The sequence below is a fragment of the Myxozyma melibiosi genome, assembly GCF_037950935.1.
Source record: "Myxozyma melibiosi strain Phaff 52-87 chromosome Unknown BZA70scaffold_1, whole genome shotgun sequence".
In the NCBI taxonomy this organism is placed as follows: Eukaryota; Fungi; Ascomycota; class Lipomycetes; order Lipomycetales; family Lipomycetaceae; genus Myxozyma; species Myxozyma melibiosi.
This window is the reverse complement of record NW_027042915.1, coordinates 2,988,638-3,013,265: the sequence shown is the minus strand read 5'-3', so window position 1 is coordinate 3,013,265 and position 24,628 is coordinate 2,988,638. Positions and strand designations below refer to the sequence as shown.

General features: G+C 51.8%; 13 protein-coding genes across 13 annotated transcripts; 5 read left to right on the top strand and 8 right to left on the bottom strand.

Annotated features, from left to right (window-relative positions):
• Positions 1–22: 22 nt before the first annotated feature.
• Positions 23–2,565, top strand: BZA70DRAFT_254337 (replication factor-a protein 1). Its single transcript, XM_064910757.1, has 3 exons — positions 23–578; positions 632–829; positions 890–2,565. The coding sequence occupies exons 1-3, from the start codon at positions 292–294 to the stop codon at positions 2,226–2,228; spliced, it is 1,824 nt and encodes a 607-aa protein (XP_064771278.1). The 5' UTR covers positions 23–291; the 3' UTR covers positions 2,229–2,565.
• Positions 2,566–3,667, bottom strand: BZA70DRAFT_273232 (subunit NUHM of NADH:Ubiquinone oxidoreductase). Its single transcript, XM_064911804.1, has 2 exons — positions 3,460–3,667; positions 2,566–3,379 (listed from the first exon to the last, which is right to left on the bottom strand). The coding sequence occupies exons 1-2, from the start codon at positions 3,571–3,573 to the stop codon at positions 2,747–2,749; spliced, it is 747 nt and encodes a 248-aa protein (XP_064771277.1). The 5' UTR covers positions 3,574–3,667; the 3' UTR covers positions 2,566–2,746.
• Positions 3,668–3,872: 205 nt separating this feature from the next.
• BZA70DRAFT_254333 (chaperonin 10-like protein) lies at positions 3,873–5,184 on the bottom strand. The gene is made up of 3 exons (XM_064910756.1): positions 5,113–5,184; positions 4,911–5,051; positions 3,873–4,855 (listed from the first exon to the last, which is right to left on the bottom strand). The coding sequence occupies exons 1-3, from the start codon at positions 5,143–5,145 to the stop codon at positions 3,980–3,982; spliced, it is 1,050 nt and encodes a 349-aa protein (XP_064771276.1). The 5' UTR covers positions 5,146–5,184; the 3' UTR covers positions 3,873–3,979.
• On the top strand, positions 5,147–5,826 carry BZA70DRAFT_273229 (uncharacterized protein). Its single transcript, XM_064911803.1, has one exon. The coding sequence runs from the start codon at positions 5,415–5,417 to the stop codon at positions 5,787–5,789; it is 375 nt and encodes a 124-aa protein (XP_064771275.1). The 5' UTR covers positions 5,147–5,414; the 3' UTR covers positions 5,790–5,826.
• On the bottom strand, positions 5,671–7,617 carry BZA70DRAFT_273228 (uncharacterized protein). The gene is made up of 3 exons (XM_064911802.1): positions 7,165–7,617; positions 7,019–7,107; positions 5,671–6,958 (listed from the first exon to the last, which is right to left on the bottom strand). Exons 1-3 carry the CDS (start codon positions 7,240–7,242, stop codon positions 6,025–6,027), a joined length of 1,101 nt encoding a protein of 366 aa, XP_064771274.1. The 5' UTR covers positions 7,243–7,617; the 3' UTR covers positions 5,671–6,024.
• On the bottom strand, positions 7,618–9,342 carry BZA70DRAFT_273224 (uncharacterized protein). Its single transcript, XM_064911801.1, has 5 exons — positions 8,984–9,342; positions 8,830–8,897; positions 8,045–8,768; positions 7,890–7,983; positions 7,618–7,836 (listed from the first exon to the last, which is right to left on the bottom strand). The coding sequence occupies exons 1-5, from the start codon at positions 9,009–9,011 to the stop codon at positions 7,785–7,787; spliced, it is 966 nt and encodes a 321-aa protein (XP_064771273.1). The 5' UTR covers positions 9,012–9,342; the 3' UTR covers positions 7,618–7,784.
• Positions 9,343–9,413: 71 nt separating this feature from the next.
• Positions 9,414–10,856, top strand: BZA70DRAFT_273219 (pirin-like protein). The gene has a single exon (XM_064911800.1). The coding sequence runs from the start codon at positions 9,547–9,549 to the stop codon at positions 10,612–10,614; it is 1,068 nt and encodes a 355-aa protein (XP_064771272.1). The 5' UTR covers positions 9,414–9,546; the 3' UTR covers positions 10,615–10,856.
• Positions 10,857–10,909: 53 nt separating this feature from the next.
• On the top strand, positions 10,910–11,658 carry BZA70DRAFT_41022 (altered inheritance of mitochondria protein 31, mitochondrial). Its single transcript, XM_064915094.1, has 4 exons — positions 10,910–11,018; positions 11,118–11,188; positions 11,254–11,459; positions 11,522–11,658. Exons 1-4 carry the CDS (start codon positions 10,975–10,977, stop codon positions 11,570–11,572), a joined length of 372 nt encoding a protein of 123 aa, XP_064771271.1. The 5' UTR covers positions 10,910–10,974; the 3' UTR covers positions 11,573–11,658.
• Positions 11,494–13,871, bottom strand: BZA70DRAFT_41003 (DNA polymerase kappa). Its single transcript, XM_064915093.1, has one exon. It carries the CDS (start codon positions 13,740–13,742, stop codon positions 11,745–11,747), a length of 1,998 nt encoding a protein of 665 aa, XP_064771270.1. The 5' UTR covers positions 13,743–13,871; the 3' UTR covers positions 11,494–11,744.
• Positions 13,872–13,875: 4 nt separating this feature from the next.
• Positions 13,876–16,177, top strand: BZA70DRAFT_273212 (uncharacterized protein). The gene is made up of 6 exons (XM_064911799.1): positions 13,876–14,203; positions 14,280–14,399; positions 14,466–14,549; positions 14,605–14,826; positions 14,890–15,301; positions 15,364–16,177. The coding sequence occupies exons 1-6, from the start codon at positions 14,144–14,146 to the stop codon at positions 16,038–16,040; spliced, it is 1,575 nt and encodes a 524-aa protein (XP_064771269.1). The 5' UTR covers positions 13,876–14,143; the 3' UTR covers positions 16,041–16,177.
• On the bottom strand, positions 16,178–17,744 carry BZA70DRAFT_273209 (Phox homologous domain-containing protein). Its single transcript, XM_064911798.1, has 5 exons — positions 17,307–17,744; positions 16,993–17,235; positions 16,895–16,920; positions 16,735–16,829; positions 16,178–16,664 (listed from the first exon to the last, which is right to left on the bottom strand). Exons 1-5 carry the CDS (start codon positions 17,589–17,591, stop codon positions 16,522–16,524), a joined length of 792 nt encoding a protein of 263 aa, XP_064771268.1. The 5' UTR covers positions 17,592–17,744; the 3' UTR covers positions 16,178–16,521.
• Positions 17,745–18,344: 600 nt separating this feature from the next.
• BZA70DRAFT_40921 (protein transport protein SEC13) lies at positions 18,345–19,884 on the bottom strand. Its single transcript, XM_064915091.1, has 4 exons — positions 19,620–19,884; positions 19,413–19,445; positions 19,202–19,317; positions 18,345–19,122 (listed from the first exon to the last, which is right to left on the bottom strand). The coding sequence occupies exons 1-4, from the start codon at positions 19,620–19,622 to the stop codon at positions 18,405–18,407; spliced, it is 870 nt and encodes a 289-aa protein (XP_064771267.1). The 5' UTR covers positions 19,623–19,884; the 3' UTR covers positions 18,345–18,404.
• Positions 19,885–20,040: 156 nt separating this feature from the next.
• BZA70DRAFT_308980 (OPT oligopeptide transporter protein-domain-containing protein) lies at positions 20,041–23,791 on the bottom strand (the record flags this gene model as incomplete). Its single annotated transcript, XM_064914871.1, has 4 exons — positions 20,041–22,713; positions 22,780–22,798; positions 23,329–23,528; positions 23,568–23,791. The coding sequence occupies 4 exons, from the start codon at positions 23,789–23,791 to the stop codon at positions 20,148–20,150; spliced, it is 3,009 nt and encodes a 1,002-aa protein (XP_064771266.1). The 3' UTR covers positions 20,041–20,147.
• Positions 23,792–24,628: the final 837 nt, after the last annotated feature.

Genomic DNA, 24,628 nt, shown 5'->3' with positions numbered 1-24,628 from the left:
CCACTATAGTTAGAAACAGAAACAAGCTTTATTATTTCCCCTTTCGGCGAGCACCCTGGCGACGATCAAAATGACATAATCCATGACTCAGCCAATTTACGGACGCGTGATTTAAGGTTGCTGCTGCGCGTGACACCCGCGGCCACCGCCCGCCGCGACGCGTCTTCCTTTCGACCACCGCAGACTTTTGTTTTGTACACAATTAACCTCGCCACCTGCTCGAACCCACAACACAGCGCGTGGAATCATCCAACTCCAAGCAAGTATACAACGAGCAACAAGTTGACCGAGATGACTTCAGAAGTACCCCTCTCCGCCGGCCGTCTGCGCGAGATTATCCGCACAAACTCGACCGAGCTCGCGCCGGTCGTCGTGCAGGTCCTGCAAGTCAAGACCATCGGCGGCGACAACGGCACGCCGCGGCGGTTACGGGTTATTGTTTCTGACGGCGAGAATTACATGCAAGTCATGTTCCAGACGCACTTGTCTGAAAAGCTCGAGCAGCAGCCGCTCGAGAGAGGGAGCATCATTGCCATCACGAGTTATGTCATCAGCAGTCTTGCCTCTAAGCAGCGATCGTATGTGTTTCTCATCATCTACTATCCATGAGCTACTTCTAACTTTCTTCTAGACTGATCATTGTCAGCGATCTCGATGTGCTGACGCAGTACGGCCTTCGTGAGAAACTTGGCTCGCCCGGCGCTCTCGCGCCAGATGTTGCTGACGGCAACTCCGCGGGCCAAGCTACCGGCGGCACTACTTTCTACGGCGAGACAAGGAATTCCCCTGCCGCCCCTGCTGCCCCTGTTTCTGCACCAGCTCCTTCAAAGTAAGTCACTACAATAAAAAACTAGTTGGGATATAAGAGACAGCGACTAACAGACTCTAGGAAACCCGACGTGAGCAACGCGCCTCTGTCGAAGCCCGTGAACACGATCGACGAACTGTCGCCCTACCAAAACAAATGGATGATCAAGGCGCGCGTGACGGCCAAGTCCGCGATCCGCGAGTACCACAACGCGCGCGGGGCAGGCAAGCTCTTCAACGTGAACTTTCTTGACGAGAAGGGCGAGATCCGCGCGACGGGGTTCAACAAGGCGGTCGATAACTTTTACGACCTGCTCGTCGTCGGCCAGGTGTACTACGTGTCTGGGTGCCGGGTGACGATGGCGAAGAAGCAGTTTTCAAACCTGGCGAACGAGTACGAGCTCATGTTTGAGGACTCGTCTGTGATCGAGCTGTGCGCGGACGCGGGCAGCGCGGCGATTCCGCAGGTGCGGTTCAACTTTGTCGAGTCGCTCGGGAAGGTAGCTGCGGTGGATAAGGACTCGATCGTGGACGTTGTCGCGGTCGTCAAGGAGATCCGCGACGCGCAGCAGATTGTGGCCAAGTCGACGGGCCGGCCGTTTGACAAGCGCGACGTGGTTGTTGTCGACGAGAGTAACTACTCGATCGTGCTGACGGCGTGGGGTGCGTCCGCGGTGGACTTTCCTGCGAAAGTGGGCGACGTGATTGCGGCGAAGGGCGCGAAAGTGGGGGACTTCAACGGACGGTCGCTGTCGCTGCTGCAGAGCTCGACGTTGACGGTCAACCCGGACATTCCGGAGTCGTTCAAGCTGCGCGGGTGGTACCAGTCCAGCGGGCAGTCTGCGGAGTTTATGACGATGCAGACGACTGCGGGGGCGATGACGGGGCGGCCGGAGAACTTGAAGACGATGCAGCAGGTGAAGGACGAGCAGATTGGGATGAACGACACGCCGGATTACTTTTCGGTCAAGGGCACGATCACGAATATCACTACCGACACGTTTGCGTACCCCGCTTGTCCGAAGGAAGGCTGCAACAAGAAAGTGATTGACGAAGGCGGCAGCTGGCGGTGCGAAAAGTGCAACGCAAGCTACCCGGAGCCGTCGTACCGGTACGTGCTGCGGTTCAACATCTCGGACCACACGGGGCAGCTGTGGCTGTCGTGTTTCGACGACGTCGGCCGGATCGTGATGGACATGCCGGCCGACGACCTGCACGCGCTGCGGGACTCGGACCATCTCGCGTTCCAGCGGCATGTGGAGAAACGCAGCGCGCTGATGTACACGTTCCGCGTGCGCAGTAAGGTGGACGTGTATAACAACGTGACGAGAGCGCGGCATTCGGCGATGTCGGCTACGCCGCTTGACTTTGAGAAGGAGAGCAAGACTCTGATTGATGCTCTGAGCGCCATGTCGGTGTAGGTGTTGCTGCTATGTTTTGCTTATTGATTACTTGGATTTGCTGATTTTAATTGTTATTGTTTGAATGTTTCAAGTTGACGTATAAATGCAGATATCAAAACCTATAGCTTACCCCAAATAAACCGAAGTAATTGAAACAGACGACAAGCAGAAAAAGAAGATGAAATGCCTCTTAATTTCCTGCTGCTGTTTTGCTTATTGTTTTATTTGTATTTGTGTTATTGTTAAATACATATGTATTAAGTTGAAGTATAAATAAATGCGAATATCAAAGTCTATAGTTACTCTTTAGACGACAAACGATAAAAGCAGATGAAACTGTTGCTTAATTTCCAGATGCTATATCTTGCTTATTGTTTATTATTGTTATTGTTTAAGTATATATGTATTAGTCGTATAAAATGCAAATATCAAAACCTATACTCTAAATGAAGTAATTGAAAAAAGAAGGCAGAAATGACCCAGAACGAACGACAAGCAAGAAAAGAAGATAAAATAGAAAATCATGGCATGCACATCTACAAGTCCGACCGGGTGACGTCAGGGCCGCTATAAGGCTTATCAGCCAAAAGGGTCTTGCGACCAGAGAAAGGCTCGCATGTGTCACGACCAGAAACAGGGCCGAGCTTGGGGACGACGCCGCTCTGGAGGTCTTTGAGGATGGAGACGACGCTGTCTGCGGTGAGGTCCTCGTAAAAGTCGTCGTTGACGGCAATCATGGGCGCGTTGACGCAGGCGCCGAGACACTCGACCTCGGAGATGGTAAACAGCTTGTCCTTTGTGGTCTCGCCGGGCTTGATGTTGAGGTACGAGGTGATGGCGTGCATGATTGAGTCCGAGTTGCAGAGCTGGCAGGGGGTGGTGGTGCAGACCTGGAGATGGTACTTGCCCATGGGGGTGCGGTTGTACATTGTGTAGAAGGTGGCGACCTCGTAGACGCGCATGGGAGGCATGTTTAGCATTTTCGCGACGTAGTTCATGACCGAGATCGAGGTGAAGCCGAGCTGGCGCTGGCCGAGGTCGAGGAGCGGCATCACGGCGGCCTTTTTGTACTGGCTGGGGTATTTTGCTATTATCGATTTCGCGAGCTCCTGGTTCTCGGGAGTGAATTCGAAGGGGATGGACTGGTTGTTTTCGGGAGTGTCACGGTGCTAGAATCTGTCAGTATTCGCACTTATATGAGAGGTCTAGTGAATGCAGTATAACATATGCAAGAAAACAGGAGACGTACAACAGCGAGGGCGTGGCCTGCTCGTCGGGGAACGATCTGCTGGCGACTCCGCAGAAGAGCGGCGACGTCTTGCCGGACGCCGGAGACGATGCGACGGGTGATGAAAGAGGACATTGTGTGGTGTAGAAGGAGAAGAGTATCTGGGGAAGAGCAAGAAAAGAGGAAGCCGCGAGCGGATCTGAGGCCTGGGAACGAATTTGGTTGGGCCCGTCGAGCATCATCATCTTTGCGCTTATTGGCTGACGCAACTGCATTTGTGTTGTGGGTGTTGTGGTGTAAGTGTGACAGCAGCTGTGCACATTGGGTTAGGGCTTTTGAACTCTGTTTGGTTTACAGTTTGGCGCGTCGCGTCGATCATCGATCTAACTATGACAACACTACGTGATAACTACGGATTATAGTGTAATTGATTGAAAGAGGCGACATTTTCATTACAGCAAAGCAAACAAAACAAAACAAAACATTCGGGCATCACAGAAACAAGAAACAAGAAACAAGACAGCACAGCTGCCTCACTTAATCACTTGCTAGTGTCCAGCACATATCTGCCCGCAATCTCACCCTTCTCCATCAACTCATAAACCTTCGGCAGCTCCGAAAGACCAACGATCTTAATAGGCGACTCAACCAGACCGCGCGCAAAGAAATCAAGGGCCTCGGTGGTGGTGGCGCGGTTGCCGACATAAGAACCCTTAATAGTGATGGACTTGATCACGGTCGAGAAGATCTCTGATCGGATGTAGGCGTTGGCGGGGAGACCGACGGCGACGACGGTGCCACGTGGGCGCACGTATCTGCACGACAGCTCGAACGGCTTCTCTGCGACGGCGACGTTGATGACGGCGTGGGGTCCGCCGTCGGTGACCTTGATGACCTCGGAGACAATGTCGGGCGTGGTCGCAAAGTCGATAAAGACCTCGGATCCGAGCTGCGAGGTGAGCTTGGCCTTGGCGTCGCCGGTGTCGACGCTGACGACGCGGAGACCCATGATCTTTGCGTACTGGATGCAGAGGGTGCCGAGACCGCCGCCGGCGCCGGTGATGGCGAGCCACTGGCCGGGCTTGACACCAGACTCTTTGATTGCGTTGTAGACTGTGATTCCGGCGCAGAGGATCGGGGCGACCTTTGCGAGATCGGTGCCCTTGGGGATGGGGGCGGCGTGGATGGCCTTTGCGATGGCGTACTGCTGGAACGAGCCGTCGACGGTGTAGCCGGAGAGCAGGGCGTGCGGGCAGTTGGGCTCGAATCCGAGGTTGCACATCTCGCAGGAGAGGCAGGAGCCGTTGAGCCATTTGATGCCGGCGAGGTCGCCGAGTTCAAAGTTGGTGACCTGGTCGCCTTTAGCTACGACGACACCGGCGCCTTCGTGGCCACCGACGAGGGGGAGTTTAGTGTCCTATATATCTGTGAGAAAGTGAAGGAGGAGAGGGAGAGAGAGAGAGGGGGAATACCAAAGGCCAGTCGCCCTTCCAGGCGTGGAGATCGGTGTGGCAGACGCCAGAGTACTTGACGTTGATGAGGATCTCTTCGGGGCCGGGGGTGGCGACGGGGATGTCTTTGTAGACGAGGGGGCCGCCTGATTTCTCAAAGACCTGGGTAGTAGATTAGCAGATGCATGCATTGACATTAATATTGAGATGAGAAGGGACATACGACGGCCTTCTGGGTGGAGGGGATGTTGACCATGGTAGTAGAGTAGAGTAGTAGAGTAGAGTAGTAGAGTAGTAGAGTGAGTAGATCAATTGAGGGCTGGTGATGAAGAGGAGACGGCGGGCAGTCTCTCTTTATATGCGCCCGCCGGTCTGCGACGAGGCCGAGTCTGAGTCGGGGTCGAGGACGAGCGGGAAGGCAATGCGGTGCGGCTCTGGACCGTTGACGTCAGGCGGTGGAGCCACGCCACTTTGTCCCGGTGAGTGTATATTCATAGTAAATAGTGATAGTATTGTATAGTTAGTATGAGTAGAATACTGTTAATACTCTCAACTCTCTCTAAACACGCTGTGCGGGGGAAAGCCGCAGTGCTGAAGGCGGGTGCGGGGCTTCATCGCCGTCGCGGGCGAAGGGAGTCCTGCCCCACGTTTATTGCCTGTTTAGGAACAGTTACTCGATGTGGACTTACACTCTGCACCAGAACAACCACCCAGATCAGGCTGTTCTCGGGCTTAACTGCCTGCTCTGTCTCGACCTGCTTCTGTTCTTCTTTGAGACGCGCGGAGAGGAGGAGTTCTAGACTGCGGTGCGGGGCTGTTTGCTGTCTGTTGCTGTCTGTTGCTGTGTTGCGCTGCTGCTGCTGCTGCTGCTGCTGCTCTGCTGCTCTGCTGCTCTTCTGAGGATTATCGCCGAACTGCGACAGGATCACCGAACGCCGACCCCGATGGATGAGGCCCCTCTTTACTCTGCTCTGCTTACTGTTGATGCAATGAGAATACTCTGCTATTACAGTCGAACAATCAACGAGAACGAGAATGTAGAACAATCACATAACTCATCAATCGGGATCGCCCTCAATCATGCCAATCTATATTCAAACTATCGTCATACCTCTTCTGTCCTTCCTCATCACATCTACAGCTCATCCCGGACCTTCCCCTTCCCCGGATTCACAACCACATACTCAATATACAGATCCCCGTACTTGCCCGCCTGCTGAAACCTCGGCATCCCCCGTCCCTTCACCACCTGGATCTCCCCGTTCTGCACCACCTCGCCCGCCTTGCGCATTATCGTCACGTTCTTCCCGTCCAGAAACTCAATCTCCCGCTTCCATCCTCCCTTGATCGCCTCCCGCGCGCTCAGCACCTCCACCCGAAACATATCCGCCTCCCGCCGCCGGAACCCCATGTTCTCGTCCTTCTTCTCCTCAATCTCCACATACAGATCCCCCGCCTCCCAGTCCGGGTCCTCGTCCGCCTCGTTCTCAAACACCATCCGCGCCCCCTTCGGCGTCCCCGGCTGCACTTCAATCGTGTGCGTCCGCGTCTCCTTCACCACCCGCGACCCCTTGCACACCGGACACAGATGGCTGATCACCGTCCCCGCGCCCTTGCAGCTATCGCACGGCACCTGCACCGTCTGGAACATCCCCGGCGCAAGCTGCCTTCTCACAACCCTCATCCCGCGCCCGCCACACGCTCCGCACTCATGCCGCTCGCCGTCCTCCGACCCGCTGCCTCCGCACGTATCGCATATCGTCTGCACCGGCACCGTGAACTCAAACTCCTTGCCCACGTAGATATCCTTAAGACTGACCTGCACGCGCGCCTCCATGTTTGGTCCTCTTCGCGCGCCGCGGAAATGCCCGCCGCCGCCAAAGAACCGCGAAAAGAGATCGAACGGGTCGCCGCCGTGCTGCCCGCCGCCGCCGCCGCCGCCGCCCCCTGTGCGCTGCTTCAGTCCTTCCTCGCCGTAGCGGTCAAAGATGCTGCGTTTTTCCTTGTCTTGCAGGACTTCGTATGCCTCCGCCACTTGCACAAACTTCTCCTCGGCTTCCTTGTTTCCACTATACACTTGTTAGCCTTGATTTGATGTAGATGAACAAGTTGCTGCTGCAGACACTTACGGATTCTTGTCCGGGTGGTACTTCTTACTCAGCTGGCGGTAGGCCGACTTGATCTGCTTCTCACTCGCATCTTTCGGCACCCCGAGGATCTACTATCTGTTAGCCAGTCGTAGACATACAACGCAAGCAATTAGTTCGTAACACACCTCGTAGTAATCCTGCCCTGCACACACAAGTGCCGCCAGCACGAGCACGCAGAATGCGATACAGTGTGAGATCAGCATTAGACAATTATTGCTGCTGTATGATTTTCGATCTTTGCTAGACCTTTCTGTTTCTGTATATATATCGACTAATTGCTGAACCTGACATCATTAATCCGTTAGCATTTCTCTTCATATAACCCCATCGCTCTCACACAGCCTCGTAATGAAGCAAGTGCACACCAGATCCATCTCCCTCTCACCCCCCTCCCATCAACTCCACCACTAAAGCACCCAGCAAATCTCTTCTTACCTCCTCAATTCTCTTCCGACCTCTTCAATCTCTTCAAAACCAACCAAAAATCAGTCAACCAAAAGACGACGATCGAATGTGTGCAGAGCTCTACAGGTCGTGGAATATCTGCTTCGGGCTCTTCTCTCTGCCTTGAAACTCAACACGCGTACTTTAAGGTTTCCTGCGACGTGGCATTTATCCCTTAACCTTCCTCTTCTACGACTTTCATAAAGACCCTCATTCATCATAATACTTGTTGATCATTATCCTTACTGTTACAGCGACTCTAAACCTTTCAACTCTGCCTATATATAAAAGTACACCTGACTTATTGTCTCTTGAACCCTCGTCCCTTCATGATAAGTGCATCGCTATAGAGTCTACAAAATTAGCATACATCCCCATCTCATCTCATCAATCATCATATACATACCCAAATCCCTTCGTGCCGTCTTGCACCACCGGCGGCGCTGCTCCCTTTATACGTGCTGCCGTGCTCGAAATGATTTCCGCACGAATCACTCGGCCTGTTATAAATAGTCAGCAACAATTAGCAGAAACACTAAAGAAAACCTCAAAAATACTCACCGTCTGCTAGTGCATTGTCAATCTGCGTAACAACCATATCCGCACTCGCCCGATCCAAAAACAACGTCTCCACAGTAACAGTATCGCCATCCACAAACGTCTCGCAGATCTCGACCTCCGCCCCAAGTTTATCCAGAAACGCGCCAATATCGTCCGTCGTCGTTCCCGACGCCAGATTCGTAATCTTCATAAACGCCTTCCCGCTCAATCCCCGAATATCAAACGTCCGGTTCACTGACGCCTTTGGCCTGCTCCCGCCAAATCCCTTGATGCCCACCGAGTTTAGCGGGGCTGATGGCGCCTGCTGCTGCTGCTGCTGCTGCTGCGCGGGCTTGGCCGTTTGTGCTGGCTTTGCCGGTGTCGGCTTTGTCTGTGCCGGTTTTGATTTTTGCAACTTTGACCGATCGCCCTGTAAAGCAGCAAACAGCGGGTTGGACGCCAGCTGATGTGAAATTGTCTTTTTCCGTGACGCCGCAGATGCATTGCTAGCATTTGCAGCAGGCTGCGCTGTCGTAAGCTGCTTCTTGGCTGACGAAGAGCCGCCTACTTTTCCTATCCGTTGCGCAAACGCGTTGGCAGCCAACGGGTCTGGCTTTTGTTGGAAACCGGGTCTGCTGCGATTCTTGTATGACGGACCGGTGGGCGGGCCTCCGCTCTGCAGCCGGTAGAAATCGTGGTTCCATGCTTGATCCCCTGCTGGTGCGCGAACTTCGCTGGAGAATCCCTGTTGTACTGTGAGAATCTTGCACACAAAATAAAAGCAAACAAAGATAACCACCACTTACTCCTCTGCCTCTTCCCCTTCCGTGTCTTCCGGGTTTACCTCTGAACCCTCCTCGTCCGTTTAAGCCGCCTGTAGGTACAGAGTTAGACACTCATCAACCGATCCGGATCACCCACGAGACGCAGAGCGCATCAGATGTAGACACAAAAACGTACCGGGAGCATCGATGTCCATTGAACTCATATTGTGCTGTATGTGCTATGTGTGAGATATAGCGGATATCGTTGCAAGAATCGAAGCCTGCTTGTCTTTTCGCACGGGCGAGATTGTAAAAGTACTGCGAGTCGAGTGAAGGTATCCGAGACGCACAGAATCAAACAGAATCTCAACAAACAAGCCAACAGACTAAACTTCAGACACGCGGTGATTGCAATTCAAACGAGCTTTGATTCTGTTGACTGTCGACGATGACTCTCTTCCCTTCTCCGACCAGAGGCTGGCACAAACAACGGTCTGACAGTCACATGACACGTCACATGACCAGCCGCGCATCCGTGTAATTAATCACATGACCAGTCACATGACTATTATACATAGTTACGTAATATTACCAAGCGTGACTGATTGCTGATAATTGCTGATTAGACCGCAGATCGGCTTCTTTAGCTGTTTTCTGATATTCGATAATCATTTATAATTCTTTTTAATCATCTTCTTTTGTTCTTCTCGCACTTTCTGCACTTTCGATTGTTTGTCTATAAAAGGCCCTCGTCGTTTCATGAAGTCGGTCTTTCTTCTTTTCTTGCTACCGCTAATCATCGCCTTTGTGATTGTCAACTACCCCGACTTTCTCAATCTCTTAAAGTCACACTTCACCTCCTCCACCACGAACTCCACCACCATTACCAACCCCATCACCACCTACACCTCTCCCGACATGTCGCTCTCGCAAATCGTCAAACCCCGTTCGCTCGCCAAGCTCTTCCTCGCCATCGAGCAGGCCGAGGGCCAGGGTGCTAAAGTGCGCCGCTCCGTCGGCACCGCTAAGCTCCGCAACTTCTCTCCCTTCCTCCTCCTCGACCACTTCTCCGTCGGGCCCAAGGCCGGCTTCCCCGACCACCCGCACAGAGGCCAGGAGACAATCACCTACCTCCTCCACGGCCAGGTCGACCACGAGGACTTCACCGGCAGCGCCGGCACCATCGACGAAGGCGATCTCCAGTTCATGACCGCCGGCAAGGGTATCATGCACGCCGAGATGCCCCGTCCGCAAAAGGACGGCACCAACGTCGTCGGTCTCCAGCTCTGGGTCGATCTCCCCGAGCGTCTCAAGAGCGTCGAGCCCCGCTACCGCGACCTGCGCAAGGGCGAGATCCCCATCGTCGAGCCTAACGACAAGCTCTCCATCAAGGTTATCTCCGGCGAGTCCTACGGCGTCAAGAGCGTCCAGGACCTCGCCTACACCCCCGTCTGGATGCTCGACGTCACCATCAAGCCCGGCGGATTCATCAGCCAGTCTCTGCCCACTGACTTCAACGCTTTCGCCTACGTCCTCGAAGGCGAGGCCATGATCGGCACCACCAAGATCCCGCAGTACCACAACGCCGTCTTTGCCCGTGACGGCGACGGCGTCGAGATCTCGGTCCCTGAAGAGTTCTCGAGTGATGTCCGCGTTGTCATCGTCGGCGGACAGGTCCTCGACCAGCCCATCATCCAGTACGGACCTTTCGTCGCTGTCTCAAAGGACAAGATCTACGAGGCCGTCATGGACTTTCAGGCTGCTTCTAACGGCTTCGAGCGTGCTCGCGGCTGGGAAAGCAAGATCGGAAAGATGATCAGATCGTAATCACGGTTGACTTAGCCTGGTGCAAACAGTAAAAATGATTATGTTTGAAATTTTGCAGATTTGTGGTGTTATTTTTTTTTTGTATTCTCTGTTATGCTCTTATGTCTCTGCATCCGGGTATAAATTTTCCTTTCGGTATAATTTGTTTTTATTAAAGTAATGAATAAGCAGTCTGCCGGTAATAGAAACAGCTGCGTTTTGTAACAATTGAATAAATACAATAACCTCTTATTTTCAACCAAAAGCAGAGTTTCCATGTAATCCCGACATGGCTTGCGAAAGCTTATACCATCCAACTCCCATCAGTCCTCCTCTCATCGTCATTCTCGATAACTTCACTACACCAAACACAACCGAACAATGCCGCCGCTTCCATCTAGTTTCGACGCATACGATGCGGAAGAGTGAGTATTTTTTCCGTATTAGTTCTGATGTCTGGGTTGTGGAGATCTTGAGGACGTCGTTTGAGAAACATATGCTGATGCCGAATCTCATCTCATCAGCCGAGCGAAGAAACTCACAGGCTTCCAAAAGCTCTGGTATAAATGCAAAGAGCAGCCACTCGTACCGCTCGGTAACTCCTCCTATTTCATTTCCGCGCACAGAGAAAATTCTAGTTGAAAACTGACAAGAACCCAGGCGTCTTCGCGACCATCTTCGCGTTGACAAAGTCCGCGCTGTCACTCAAAGCAGGCAACTCGCGAAAGGCGAATAAATTCTTCACCGCGCGTGTCGTGGCCCAGGGCTTCACCCTCGTCGCGCTCGTGGGTGGGTCGGCGTATATGAACAGTAAGGATAGCAAGACGCAGGCTGAAATTGATGCCGAGAAGGCTGCGAGAAGAAAGGTTTGTGCTGGGTCCTGTATTTCTCCTGGGGTTGGTTTCTTCTGACTAATTTGTGATTATAGAAATTGTGGCTTGAGGAGCTCGAGCGGAGAGCTGGCACTTCAAAGAGCTAGAGGATGCTGAATCATTATGTTGAATGTTTAGGGGACTCTGTGGTTTTGGTTGCACTCTGTGGCTTTATTTTCCATCATTTCATATCATACATTCTACTTGGAAGCCCACCTTGTATATATTCTAAATAATGAAAAAAAAGTTCAAATCGTCTACTTTGATGTATCAGAAAGGCTACCCAGTCTTTAACCGCTTCGTATACGTCTCCTGCACAGCTTCCAAGATCGCTCCCCGCGACAAACACCAGTCTACATGCTGATTCAGCGCCGAAGGCTCCCCCGAGACTAAATTCCCGCACACCGGACAAGCCACTTGCTCCGCCGCCGGTCCTCCTTCGTCCTTGATTCTGTCGTCGGTGGGCGTGGGATCGGGGACAGGTGGAGGCGGGGTAAGTGGGCTGGTGGGATCTGTGGGAGCTTCTGATGAAAAGTCCGGTTGCGAGCTACTGCTCCTCTTTCTGCTGCTGCTACCGGCAGAAGACTCGGTCGGAGCAGAGGGTAGATTGGCGGCCGTATGCGCTTTTGACCAGCTTCTGTAGTTGGGACCGCTATCCCCCTGCGAGTGAATCATAAACCCCAAATCTTCTTCGATATCCTCAGCAGCAGCGTCCGTCTCCTCCGCGCCACCTGACCCGCCAGAAGTATCCGCGAGTACCTGCGTACTCCGCCTACTCCCCTTCAAAAACGTCTTCATCGGACCCTCGACGCTCAGATCGACCAGCTCAGTAAGTCGCAGCCCAATCAGCCTGATCGTGATCGGCATCTCCTTCTCCAACATCTGCACGCCGTACTTATACAGATCTTCCGCCGAATTAATCGGTTTCGCCACCGGTCTCTGCCGCGACAGCGCCTCGTACGTGTGTTTTTTCATCTTGAGTCCAAGCTTGCGGCCCGCGATATTCAGACGCTTGCAGTCCTTTTCGAGGTCGGTGGCCACCTGCCACAGTTTCTGCTTGATCTCAGACGGACTCGAGAGGTCGCGGAAGGTGGTTTCGCAACTGATTGACTTGCGTTCGTATTGCTCGATCGGTTTGATGACTGTTGATCCCAGACCGAGGTAGCAGTCGAGTAGAAAAGAGAGGTTGATGTCGCTGAAAAGCTCGTGAAGCAACGGCGCTTTCTCGTATATATCACCGCACTTGATCACGCCGACTGCGTTTAGCTGGCGTTCAAGTACATATCCCACACCGGTCACCTTTCGAACTTCAAGCGTCCGCATAAACTCCATCACGCTCTCTCTGTCGTTTGCAATCACAAACTGCCCGTTCGGCTTGTTCATATTCGACGCTATCTTCGCCACTCGCGAGTTAGGCCCGATCCCGGCGCTGACTGTTAACTGTGTCTCTCTATACACTCGATCGCGTATCTCCTGAACGACGAGCTCTCTGTCTTTGCCAACTCGTTGGCAGTATTCTGTGATGTTCAGATATGCCTCGTCCAAGGTCATTGCGCAGATATTCGGGTCATATTCCGAAAGAATAGCCTTGATCGCGTTCGATTTTGCTATATATTTCGGAAAATTCAGAGGCAAGACAATCAGCTGCGGACAGATCTTGCGGGCCACAAACTCAGCCATCGCCGATCTCACGCCGAATTTCCGCGCCTCGTAGTTGCATGTGCACAGCACGCCGTTGCCGACCGCGAACGGCTTCTCTTTCAGTTCTGGGAAATCTAGTTCCTCGACACTGGCGTAGAACGCATCGCAGTCAATGTGCACGATCGTTTGGTCTAGGATCCTTGTGGATTCCAATTTATTGACCAACGCATCCACGAGCACTTTTGCCGCTGCTAAATCCTGCTTGCTGACCTTCTCGGCTTGCTTCAGAATCGCCTCAACCTTCTTTGTCAACTCTTTCTCTTTCTGCTTCTGGTGCTCGAAATATTTACTCCCAGCAGACGCCTGGTATATAATATCACTAACAGCAACCTGATCGACACCATCCTGCCCAGACTTTTGCAACGACGGCCCCAGCAACCGATGATGCAGCTCGCCCTCTCCTCCTGACCTCCCTGGATTCTCTGAATTCGTCCGCGACCGCGACTCAAACGGCGCAGACTCAGACCGCGCCCGGGGTAGCAGTTCGAGCTGCACAGATGTTGTCCGCGAGCGCGCTGGTGGCGGCGACGGCGGCCGCGCCCGCTCGCTCTCTGTCTTGTTTCCAACCGTGGCCATGCGGATAGACGTCCAAATAGACCCTCGTTCACAGCATTATCGAATGAAGCGTGCTGCCAACCTCAATTCTTCTCTTCAGCGTATATATCCAACCAAACAAATACAAACGTCATATCCTCCGTGCCCGAGTCATTGTTTTCGCCCACAACGCGTGCTAAGGTTTTACTTCACGTGACATAAACGCGTGGGACTTTAGAGTTTACCCGGCCCAGACACGCAATTAAGCAATCGCTCGGATCTCTAATTTTTTCAGCTGGCACAAGGACCGGATATTTGTAATATAAGCAGATGCTGCCGCTGGGGTGGTTCTGCTGAGTTGTACGTGCTTCGATTTACGTGTCATATTGTTTGAACTTGTGGATTATTGAAACTGTTTGCTGTTTACCTTGAGTGTGCGAGACATGGCTACTAGCGAAGAGGAAGTTGCTCGCCTGAGGGCTGAGCTGGCTCACAAGAACGAGGTAGGCGATTTCTATCTCGATGTTCTAGATCGGTGGCGGGGATGAGAAGGAGAAAGTATTAACGGATGACATACAGCTTATTGAAGCGTACCAGGGAGGATACACTGCTTTGAATCGGCATTACACGTGTGCGGTCTGCGATAACCTGATGTTTGAGCCTTGTGTAATCTCATGTGGTCACTCGTTCTGCTACTCGGTATGTTGCTGCTTGTTGCTGAGGATAGGAGAGGGTAGTTTGCTGACGGCTGTGGTGGTATTGTAGTGTTTGCTTGAGTGGTTTAAGAGACGAAAGTCGTGTCCGACGTGTAGAACGAAGGTTGAATTGAAGCCCACGATTTCCATTCAAGTATGCTCACCTCACTTTCTTCCTCGCTCGTTTTCCGCTTACACTTCCCACACAGATCAAAGAAAGCGTTTTTCTTTTAACAGAGAAGCGTGAGCTATTCGACCCTACAGAAGACAAAGAAGAAGTCATAAAGAGACGGAAGGAGGAGAATGATCTAGTGGCCGCGCATAAGCGCGACCACGGCGATATTTTCCCAGATATGTTTACGACGCCCGTCACTGATTTCCTTGTTGACAACGAAGACGGCGTGAGACGGTGTATCCGCTGTCATTGGGAGGTATGTCGTCCTGCAGACTTGCTGGTGATAGAAACATGCTAATCTCTCCATCTCCGCGTTTAGCTTCTCGGAGACTATTGCAGGCAATGCGGGAACTGGATGTCGGGAGACTACGCAGGGTCAGATTTCGACAGCGAAGAGGATGACGAGAGTTCCCTCGGCGACGAAGCAGAAGCTCGGCACCACAGACGGGCGGTTTTCGATATGCTCGCGCGCGCCGTGACCGCCGATGACGCGATAACCATCGACAGCGACGACGACGACCCGAGTTGGTTTTCGGAAGAAGACGACGGCGGGGAGGTTGATCGGATGACGGGCAGAGCTCATGTTGATATCACGCCCGAGCACTTTCTGGCCATGCAGGATGGGCAGCGGGTGCAGTTTCTTGATCTGGATGATGATGATTCGCAGGATGGGTTTTCGGATGAGGAAGACGCGAGACCGTACGGGGCTGGTGTTTATGGAAGACGTATTGGTAAGTGAACTTTTTCAGATGCTGATTTGTGTCTTCATTCACTAACGCGAGTTGTGTTTTAGATATAGGTCGTCGCAGATTACTAGGCGATGACCCTTCCGAAGACGAAGAAGACGAGGAAGAAGACGAGGAAGATCTCGCGTTCATCGACGACCGCGACCCCGAGCAACTAAGCGAAGACGACGACAGCAACCAAGCAACCTTCTTCGACGACGAACCGAGTGACCACGGCGGCAGCCCGAGCTCGGTGTCGTCGGAGGTTGAGGAGGTTGCTGCCGGTGGGAGCTCGGCCGCGGAATTGGAGCGGAACCGGGCGGTTTTGCCGAGACGACGGCCGGTTGTGAAGCAGTCTGCTGGTCCGGCTAAGAGGACTGAGTTGGTTGATATATTTAGTGATGATAGCGAGGGAGAGGAGGATGGCGATGGAGAGGAGACTAATAATGATCACAATATCGAGGTTCAGAAAGATGGAGCGGACAAAGTTGATGTGAGCGGCTCTAGCGATGACAGTGCTGATGAAGATCAGGATGAGCAAGAGAAGGATGAAGACGAAGCCAGATTCAGCTTCCAAGAAATCCCCGCAGAGAGCTCCTCGGCCGCTCCCAATCGCAAGAGACCACGAGAAGCCGACGACGGCGACGCTCATCAATCACGATCCGCCCGGCGCGCTCAGCGAAGGAGGCGGCTCGAACAGCACCGTGCGCGGAGAGCAAACAGGAATAACCGCGCAAACCGATAACGCAGTATGAAAGCTTTGCTCGCTCGCATCCATGGTTGTACATATTCATTTTGGTGTAGGGAGGGGGAATGTAGAGTGCATGCACTCAAAGATTATTAGGTAGATATTGGGAATAGCAAAAGAATACTTCAGATGAAAGTGCTCAGTTAAATAAGATGAATAAATACAGATTCAAATGCATTCATCGCGTGTTCAACGCGCTCTTTTCACAATCTAACCACATCCCCATAGAAAAATTAAAGATATTCAATATATGGACAAAAAAAAACGCCTAAACAGATAAATTTTGTAAGAAGGGAGAGGAGTAGATAATTAAAAGGAGCGACACCCAAAGACCAACGAAACCCCGAAACAGTATTATACAAAAGAAAAATGAAAGAAAGTGTGATCTCAATGACGAGTAAGTGAGGTTCTAGCGTGCATTGTCGTTTGTTTTCAAAGATGGCGAGGAGGGGAGGGCGGGATAGTACAAGGGTTTTGACTAGCTGGTAGGCAAAAGTGATGATGAGGAGATGAAGTCCTTCACCACTTGGCTTCCGGCAAAGACGGGGTTTAGCACGATGCAGGATAAGAAGAATTCTAAACCGCGCCGCCGTTCCTCCAGAAATGCAGGTCGAAACTTCGCTATTTTTGCACAAGGTGTTAGCATATACTGACTGAAAGTCTCGCAACCTGCTCGAATAGGCAAACTCACAGATTATGCTTTTGGGTGGAAGTCCGGGAATCGCCGCTCTCAGATGAGGGAACTCTCGAAGAAGTAATTGCTGTAATGAGACGAATTCAGAGTACCTGCCGGAAAACCGTTAGAACCCTCACGCCACTATACTTGCACTGTTGCTCCATAATAAACATACCGTTTTCTGAATCGAATAGATTGAGACTATGAGAGGTAAGAGTTAATGTTAGCAGTCTGGCAACGATAATTGAGAACGTAAAAGACCTTGTAGCTTACCTCCACAGTTTCGATAACACATAGCCAAGACACATAAGCGCCGGCCTTTCCGGCACCGGCGACGATAGAGTAATCGCCGACCCAAGCTGACCGGGCCCACATCTTCCCGTTCTCTTGATTGTCGTCCATTGAGTGATCTACCAAAGTTATAGGGAGTGGGTCCACGTGGGTGAGATCGTAGGGATCTCCCGGTGAGCCTTCGATGCCTGGTGGGACGGGACTCATGAGAGGAGGTGCATCGCTCTGGTTGCGATTTGTTAGCAAGAAAGAACGGAGACAGTTCAAATCAAATAAGTAAGCAATATCGTCGTTACATTTGTGCTAATAGAGCCCAAGGACGAGACGAAAGATGCAGAAGAAGGTAAAGCGGGCGCTGTGCCCTTGAAGGTGAATGCTGTTCTCAAGTTCTCCATCATCTGGTCGCTATTGTTTTTGTTGAAAGTGTTGGCGAACGAGGAGCTGATTGTGTTGTTGAAGTTCTCAATATTCCTGTTGAACGTGTCGACGTTGAAGACATCGCGCAGCTTCGAGGCCGCGGTCTCGGAAGCAGACTTGTTGAGCACCATCGTCGATGAGCCGGGGAGTGATATGACGTCCATAGCTAGAAGGCTACGCCAGTGACAGCAGACCCAGCACCAACTCCGTAGCCGTAGTAATAAGTCGGGTAGTTTCCACTCTTCGCGGTGTGTCTATCGCCGGTGCTGAGCGAGAGCGAGGAGATATCGAGGCCGGGTGGGGAACAGAAGGTGAGGATGCTAAAGTTGGATGAACGTCGGTGTGGCGGACTTGACAATGCGGCGGCGCCTTCTCCAAGTTTGGGACCAGCCGGAAACGAATACGACCCGAGCTTGCCGATAGCCTCGCTCGGTCGAATTGCTGCTGGTTTTGTGTAGAAGATGAATGTGTTTTATTATTCTTCAATTATTATATTTTGTAAGGTATTATTCTATATATCTGGAGTATACGGAGGTTAGCGAAGCGTAGCGAGTATCGAACGCCTCGGGTTGATGAACGGGTTCGGCTACCAACTAATCTGGAATCTCCGCTAAGTGGACCCTTGATTTTGGCCAGCAAGACATGCGACTGCTACCGCCAGCCCACCCTCTCTTGATCAGAGAGTCTTGGGTCCATCTTGCTGCTACTGTAAAGTTCTACTTCTGCTTTGGCGTACAAGAACAAGCTATGTGCACCCGTCTATCATCAGTATCAACTCAGTGGCTCGCGCACGGTGTAAAGAAAGCACACACAAATTCCCATGCCAATCTACAACTCCAACCATCTCAGGGTGTTTGATATTCACACTTGTTCATGTTCATCTACAATCGTATTGCTGCTGGCATATACATACTCATACATCTCCGCCAATGCTGCTCATGGCATATACCAATCCCGAGCAAACCCCCAACCTCTCTCTACTCATCAATGCCACCGCACTGCTCCCATCCGCCCTTCAAGTTCTCCTTCCAGAGCGTGATCTTGTTGTCTCCGCAGCTGACTGCTAGAACGTTTCCGGAAAGGGACCAGCTCACTCTCCACACTGTGTCAGGGAATGGCTCTGAAGAGAGCACAGTCTTCTTCCAGGGTCCATCGCTCCGGTCCTGCGTCCATATAAGAACTGTGCGGTCCTCGGACGCGCTCGCGAGATACGACTTTGGCAGAACGGAGGGCGCCCAAGCAAGGTCGCGGACCCAGTCAGAGTGTCCCTCGAGCACGACCTCGGAGGTGTATGTGTTTGTGGCGGAATCGAGGCTCCAGATCTTTATCAGCGAATCCGAGCCAGCGCTTGCAAACCGTCGCAAGGAGCCGCTGTTAGTCGCCCACACGGCCGCGTAGACGGCTCCCGCGTGCGCAGGGACAGAGATCGCGGTCGTGTTTCCGTCGTCGTTGAACTCAACGACCGATACACTTCCGTCAGACGAACCGCACACAAGGACCGCACCAATATCGGGAGGCGACCATTGCACGCTGTTGACGGATTCGGTGTGGACTGAGTGCGTCGCGATGTTGCTCCATGTCTTGGTCGTCTGGTCTTCACGCCAGATAATCACTTTGCCATCGAACGAGCTCGACGCGAGAATAACGCCGAATTTGGGGTGCGCCCAACTGACTTGCCATACTGGTCCCTCATGTCTGTAATTATGCTTTGCGTTAGGTCTTCATCGATTGATTGAGAGGAGTTGTAGTTCAAAATAACAGATAGGTGACTTACCCCGTTAGAGTCGCGACAAGCTTGTGAGAATCACCCTCGATTTCAAAGATCTTGATAGTTCCATCAGAAGAGCACGTCGCCAGACGCTTGCCGTAGTAATCTAGAACCGCATCGTGCTAATTGACAGCGTTAGCTTCTGTTGATTGCTTGGACCTCCAACATCGAGTGCACCAATCCTGAGCACGGATGGCACGACTTGAGAACAACTTACAATTGCATCATTGTGCAAACCACCTATCGTAGTCTAAAACCACAACACGCAAGCTGTCAGCATGATTGAACAACAAGAAAATAGTGGCCATCGAGATGGAATTTGAGTAGATCAAGAGACGACCACAGGCCTTCAGATCGCAATATCCTCCCTTCATACTCGCAACCACCAACGCAATCATCCACGCAATTTCCACAATATACATACCATGACTATCTAGTCAGAAAATAAGATCCGATGATTGATTGGACCTTGTAAAACTGCAATCGTCGGCGGACGGATAGATATGGATCTGTCTCTGGCTTGAGCTCGCGAGGCCACGTTAGGCGGCGCGATACAGTGTGAGTGTTATGCAGTTATGCCATAAGCTCTACCTCTACGTATCGCTGGCCAGCGTCGTATCTGATGGAATTACTGTCGATTTGGCGTTCGAGCAAAACATGTATATTTACGGGAAGAAAAGATTAGTACTGTTCTAGGTAAGGCTCTTCTGTCTATATAATGACGTGAAATTCTCAATGGCCGGAAAAGAATGATCTTTCTCAAGATGTGGCTCATCAACTAGCCATGTTCTGAATTACGAGAAATACTATCATAATTGATTAGAAACTAGCTAAATTAAAACATACGTATCATATACCACACTTCAAAATCTCCAGCATATTAAACTTGGCCATTAAAAATTAAAAATCTGGCAGCGACGACTTGAAACATCAAAACCTCCAGGGCTCACATCTACGAGAATTCACCAGGCGCCAAACCAAAGTATCCCACCTCTGGGATCTCGTACAGCGCAGTCGTCGTGCCGTCGATACCAGCTGAGCTGACAGTGTTACCCCACCAGTTGAGCTCGGTCTTTGTATAATCCAGCGCGCCAAAGATGACGATTGCAGAAAAGGCCGTGCCGGTAGTCAGTGCGGAGGTGATGATGAAGTTGTACTTTGTCCACCAGGCTAGATATCTGCTCTTGATGTAGTTCATGAAAAACCAGTTGAAGTAGACGCCGGGAATGATGTAGCTGAGGTTATATCCGTATCCCCAGAAATTGTTAATACCCGACATCATAACGACCGGATGAACGTAGCGCAGCTGCTTGGGGAACTTTGTTCGCAGGCCGTAGAAGATGAAGCCTAGCAGAGCACCGACAAGGAAGCAGTACTTGAGACCCGGGTAGAGCGTGTTGAGCACACGGTCGGGGCCGACAGCGCCAAACATGGTAACCGAGTTAAACATACTGCCCTCGTTCGGGCAGACGAATTTGTTGGCCTGGGTGGGCGTGCAAAGGCCATCGACGGTCTTCATGAGCGCCATGACGGCACCGTTTGTGACCAACACGTTGACCATGGTCGACACCATCTGTCCTCTAAACACTGCGCGGGGAGGCAGCTTGGCGTAGTGTCCAAGCTTGAGATCAGAAACGAATGTCTCTGCCTGCTCGTCGTTGTTGTATCCGTAAAATCGGGCCATCATGACACCGACGACGCCGGGAACCATGTAACCTCCGATGATTGCCATCAGATCGTTCATGACGAGCTGGTATCCAGACACGGAAAAGACAACTGCCGATGGGATCAGAAGCGCAGCAGAGATGAAGAAGACAACAAAAATCATCCAGACGCCGACATTAATGGGATAGACCTCAAAGCAGATGATTCCCATGACCAGCGACGCAACGAGGACAGCCAGATACCACCAACTGGGCACCTCAGGATACACGCGCATCATACGAGACATCGGGTCGTCGAAATCGTCGATATCTCTGGTCTTGCCAGAGCTCTTGATGTTCTTGACCATACCCTTGAATGTCTGCCAGAGAATCTTCCAGTCAGACAGGAAGATAAACACAAACGAGAGCGTGTACTGGCAGAACGCGGCGCCCTGGCGCAGCAGACTGCCGGCAGTATAGTAGGCAGGGGAGTAGGATTTGTACTTTTCGAGGTCGAATTTGTTGTTGGTCAGGACGCGCGACACGTTGAATCTGGAGCCGTCGTTTGCCCGCAAGCCGGACGAGTTGATGGGCATGTAACCCGTGTACTTGTAGTTTCTCCAGTACAACGCAATCATTAACAGACCGCCAAACAGGGTTCCGACAAAGAAGTTCATCTGAGAGAAGAACGGCGTGACCAAGGGAGTGGAGTAGTTAATCACAGCCCAGTCAAAAGTAGGGATCGGGTTGATACCCGCGCCAAGAGAGGAACCAGTGATGATGGCGAGCTTCACATTGTTTGGAGCGATCCATGTCATCCAGTTGAAAGTCGATAGAGCAGTAAAGAGGTAGTCGGGGACAAAGTAATACAGGAAGGAAGCAACCATGAGAATACACAGGAGCTTGTACTTGGAGATCGTCCATCCGTTGATCGATCGCTTCTCTTCCGGAAGCATCAAAGTTCGGTTAAGCATCAAAGTAGGCATGATACTAGGCCAGACTGCCTTTTCACTGTATACAGATACTCGTCGCAGAATGCCCGCCATTCCGAATCCAAAGTAAGATGTGGAGAAGTTCATCAAAAACATGAATCCAAAGTCTGCCCATTTCTGTCCGAAATAGGTGTCTAGACTGAGCACAAGAGTGTTGTTGATGATGTTTGAGAAGCCACCGCCGCAGTTTACCATGATTGTCGCAAACATCTGCTCTTTGTAGGACCACGGGCCAGGATTGAGCGAGTAACGGGTTCCAAAGAGAGTGAAGCCCCAATCGGGAAGGACCTGAGCGAGAAACTTGCCACACGGGTAGATGAGAATTTGCAGGACGGGGGTACCAATCGAGAGCGACGGCTGACGAGGTTGGAAGAACTCGACGATGAAACTGCCAACGCCTGACCAGATAATTCCCAAAAAGTACGCACGGAGGGTCTCAACATAGGCAGTTGGGTCGTCTATCGGACTCACGACAGCGCGCACCTCGGGATATGGAGAGTAGTACTTCATGAGAGTTGCCTCGATACGAGCGTCGAGCTCAAAAGTGTCATAGTCCAGCCCACTGGCTTCCACTCCGCTGATTAGATTCTGGATCTTCTTCATCGTTCTCTCCGGGAAGTTGTAATCGTCCTGGTGGTACTGCTCTGCTTCCTTCAAGATCTCGAGAGCCATTTCAAGACTGACGTACTGCATCTTGTCGAGGATGAATTCGAGCTGCACGTCGCTCTTGAGAATATCATTGAGGTCGGAAGATTGATCGAGATGCTCAATGACTCTTTCGCGATTGACCTCGAATGTCTCGAGTTTCTCATTGAGAGCCGTGGGGTCTACAGCCGTCGTTGTCTCAACGGCCGGGGCCTTCTTCTCTGTAATGTCATCCATCCTGAACGGCGGAGTTAGTATGTATATCTCCTGCACGGCAAGACAGAAGCTCATACTGAGTACTTACGTCAGGTCAAGATCGTATGCTATGATGACTCGGAAACGCCTGAACTAGCAATATCAGTCAATTGCCGACAAGAACGAGGACTCAGGGGACCTGGAGGAGTCAGAGAGGTCATATGTAGATGAGTCTAAGGGGCACGGCTGATAAGAAACTCGTGTTGATCGTAAACCCCGTTATCAGCTTATCTTGGTTGGTCATTAGTGTGGCGCCCTTTGATCAAGTGACAATGCTCCTGTCCGGCAGCTGTCAAGCCTTGTCGAGACATGTACCGTCAGAATACGCATCGTCATGTCCAAACAGAGTTATCAATGAGCCATAGGCTCTGCAAAGCCCATGGAGAGAGCAGCAATTGCTGTCTGCTCGACACGAAGCTACGCAAGACATGACAGGCGACCCCACCGCTGCAAGCACCAACTGCTAATCTCTCCCCGGTGGTCGGTGACAACGTCGCCGGGACCTCGTGGACCCTGCGCGCGGAAGGGCACTTTCTGATGCAGCCGAGCAAAGGGAGCGAACCCTAACCGGTCCTACCCGTAAGAGCTTAGAACGGACCCCCACAAAGACTGCCGAAGGAGTTGTCTGATTGATGGCGAGTAGAGGTTTTAATACCAGCAGCTATCGGGCACGTGTGGGAGGATTCAGAGTCAGAAGACTCGTCGTCGTCTGTTCGCAATGATAAGAGAGGCTCAGGGGCTGGCTGGCTTCCGGCACTTATATTATCGACCGGGACCGCGATTGTACCCGCCTGGCGGCTGAGTGGGGAGCCAGCGCTTTATCGGCCTCACTCTGACCTGGCCAGTGGAGCGCTCTGCATATCGAGCGAATCAGAAGGCTTGTCAGTGGCCGTGTGCAGATGGCCCGAGCCGAGATCCTTGAAAGCGTCGAGGTCTTCAACGACGGAGTCCCCGAGGTGACAGCCTGAGCTGGTCCATGACAGGCACTTGATAGCGTAGCCGTTCAAGCGGGATGCACTGACAGACACAGCTGATGACAGTCTGGTTGAGGGCCAAGCCATGCCAAACCGGTGTAAGGTTTCTTTGCTACCGGCCCTCAGTTAGGCTTTGACGTACACTGCTTTGCAGATGCTTATCGACTATTTATCAACAACACGCGATGCTGTTATCCTCATCGATTCATTCAATCCAGCCGTTTCGGGACTGTGCTCTAGACAATTCCTTCTGAGCCGTAGTCCGACGAGCGTTTCATATGAATTTATATCAAGGCTGTCATCCTCGGCTCGTTTGCTGTTCGGAGAATCGATAGTAAACTCAATTCCTATCAGCGATTATACGCAGAGACTGTGCAAAGCTGCGGCTAGGATGGAGGGTATGCTGAGGATTATTGTTATAGTTGATAAAGACCATCTCGGAGTCTTCAGGGGCATTGAGGACTTACCCCAGGGACGGACTAGCGTGCCTGACGAGCTACAAGAGCGTTCCCCGGATTGTGCCCATAACTACACTAAGCATGGCTAACTGATGCTCCGAGCCTTCCAACACAAATCGAGCTTGCTGTGCTCAATGAGAATGCTATAAATCACAAGAATTCAGCACTTACGCCGAATGTGCTCCCTCTGCGTGGTTCCAGACATCCAAGAGCACTCTAGAGCCTCGTTCATGAATACCCACTGGCTACACAGATGCATCGGTTCCGTGTGGAGCACACAAAGAGACTGAACGAGACCGCTAAAAACAGTGGCATACAATGCTAAGCATGCTGAGCATGCAGCCTCTACGCACAGATGCACCCCGATATTCCCTCGTTTTGAACGCAGGAAATCTGCTCGGTAGCTGGTAGCTCTATTCTCGTGATACATCAGACGACGGCTCTGTTCAGATACTAATGAAGGTAT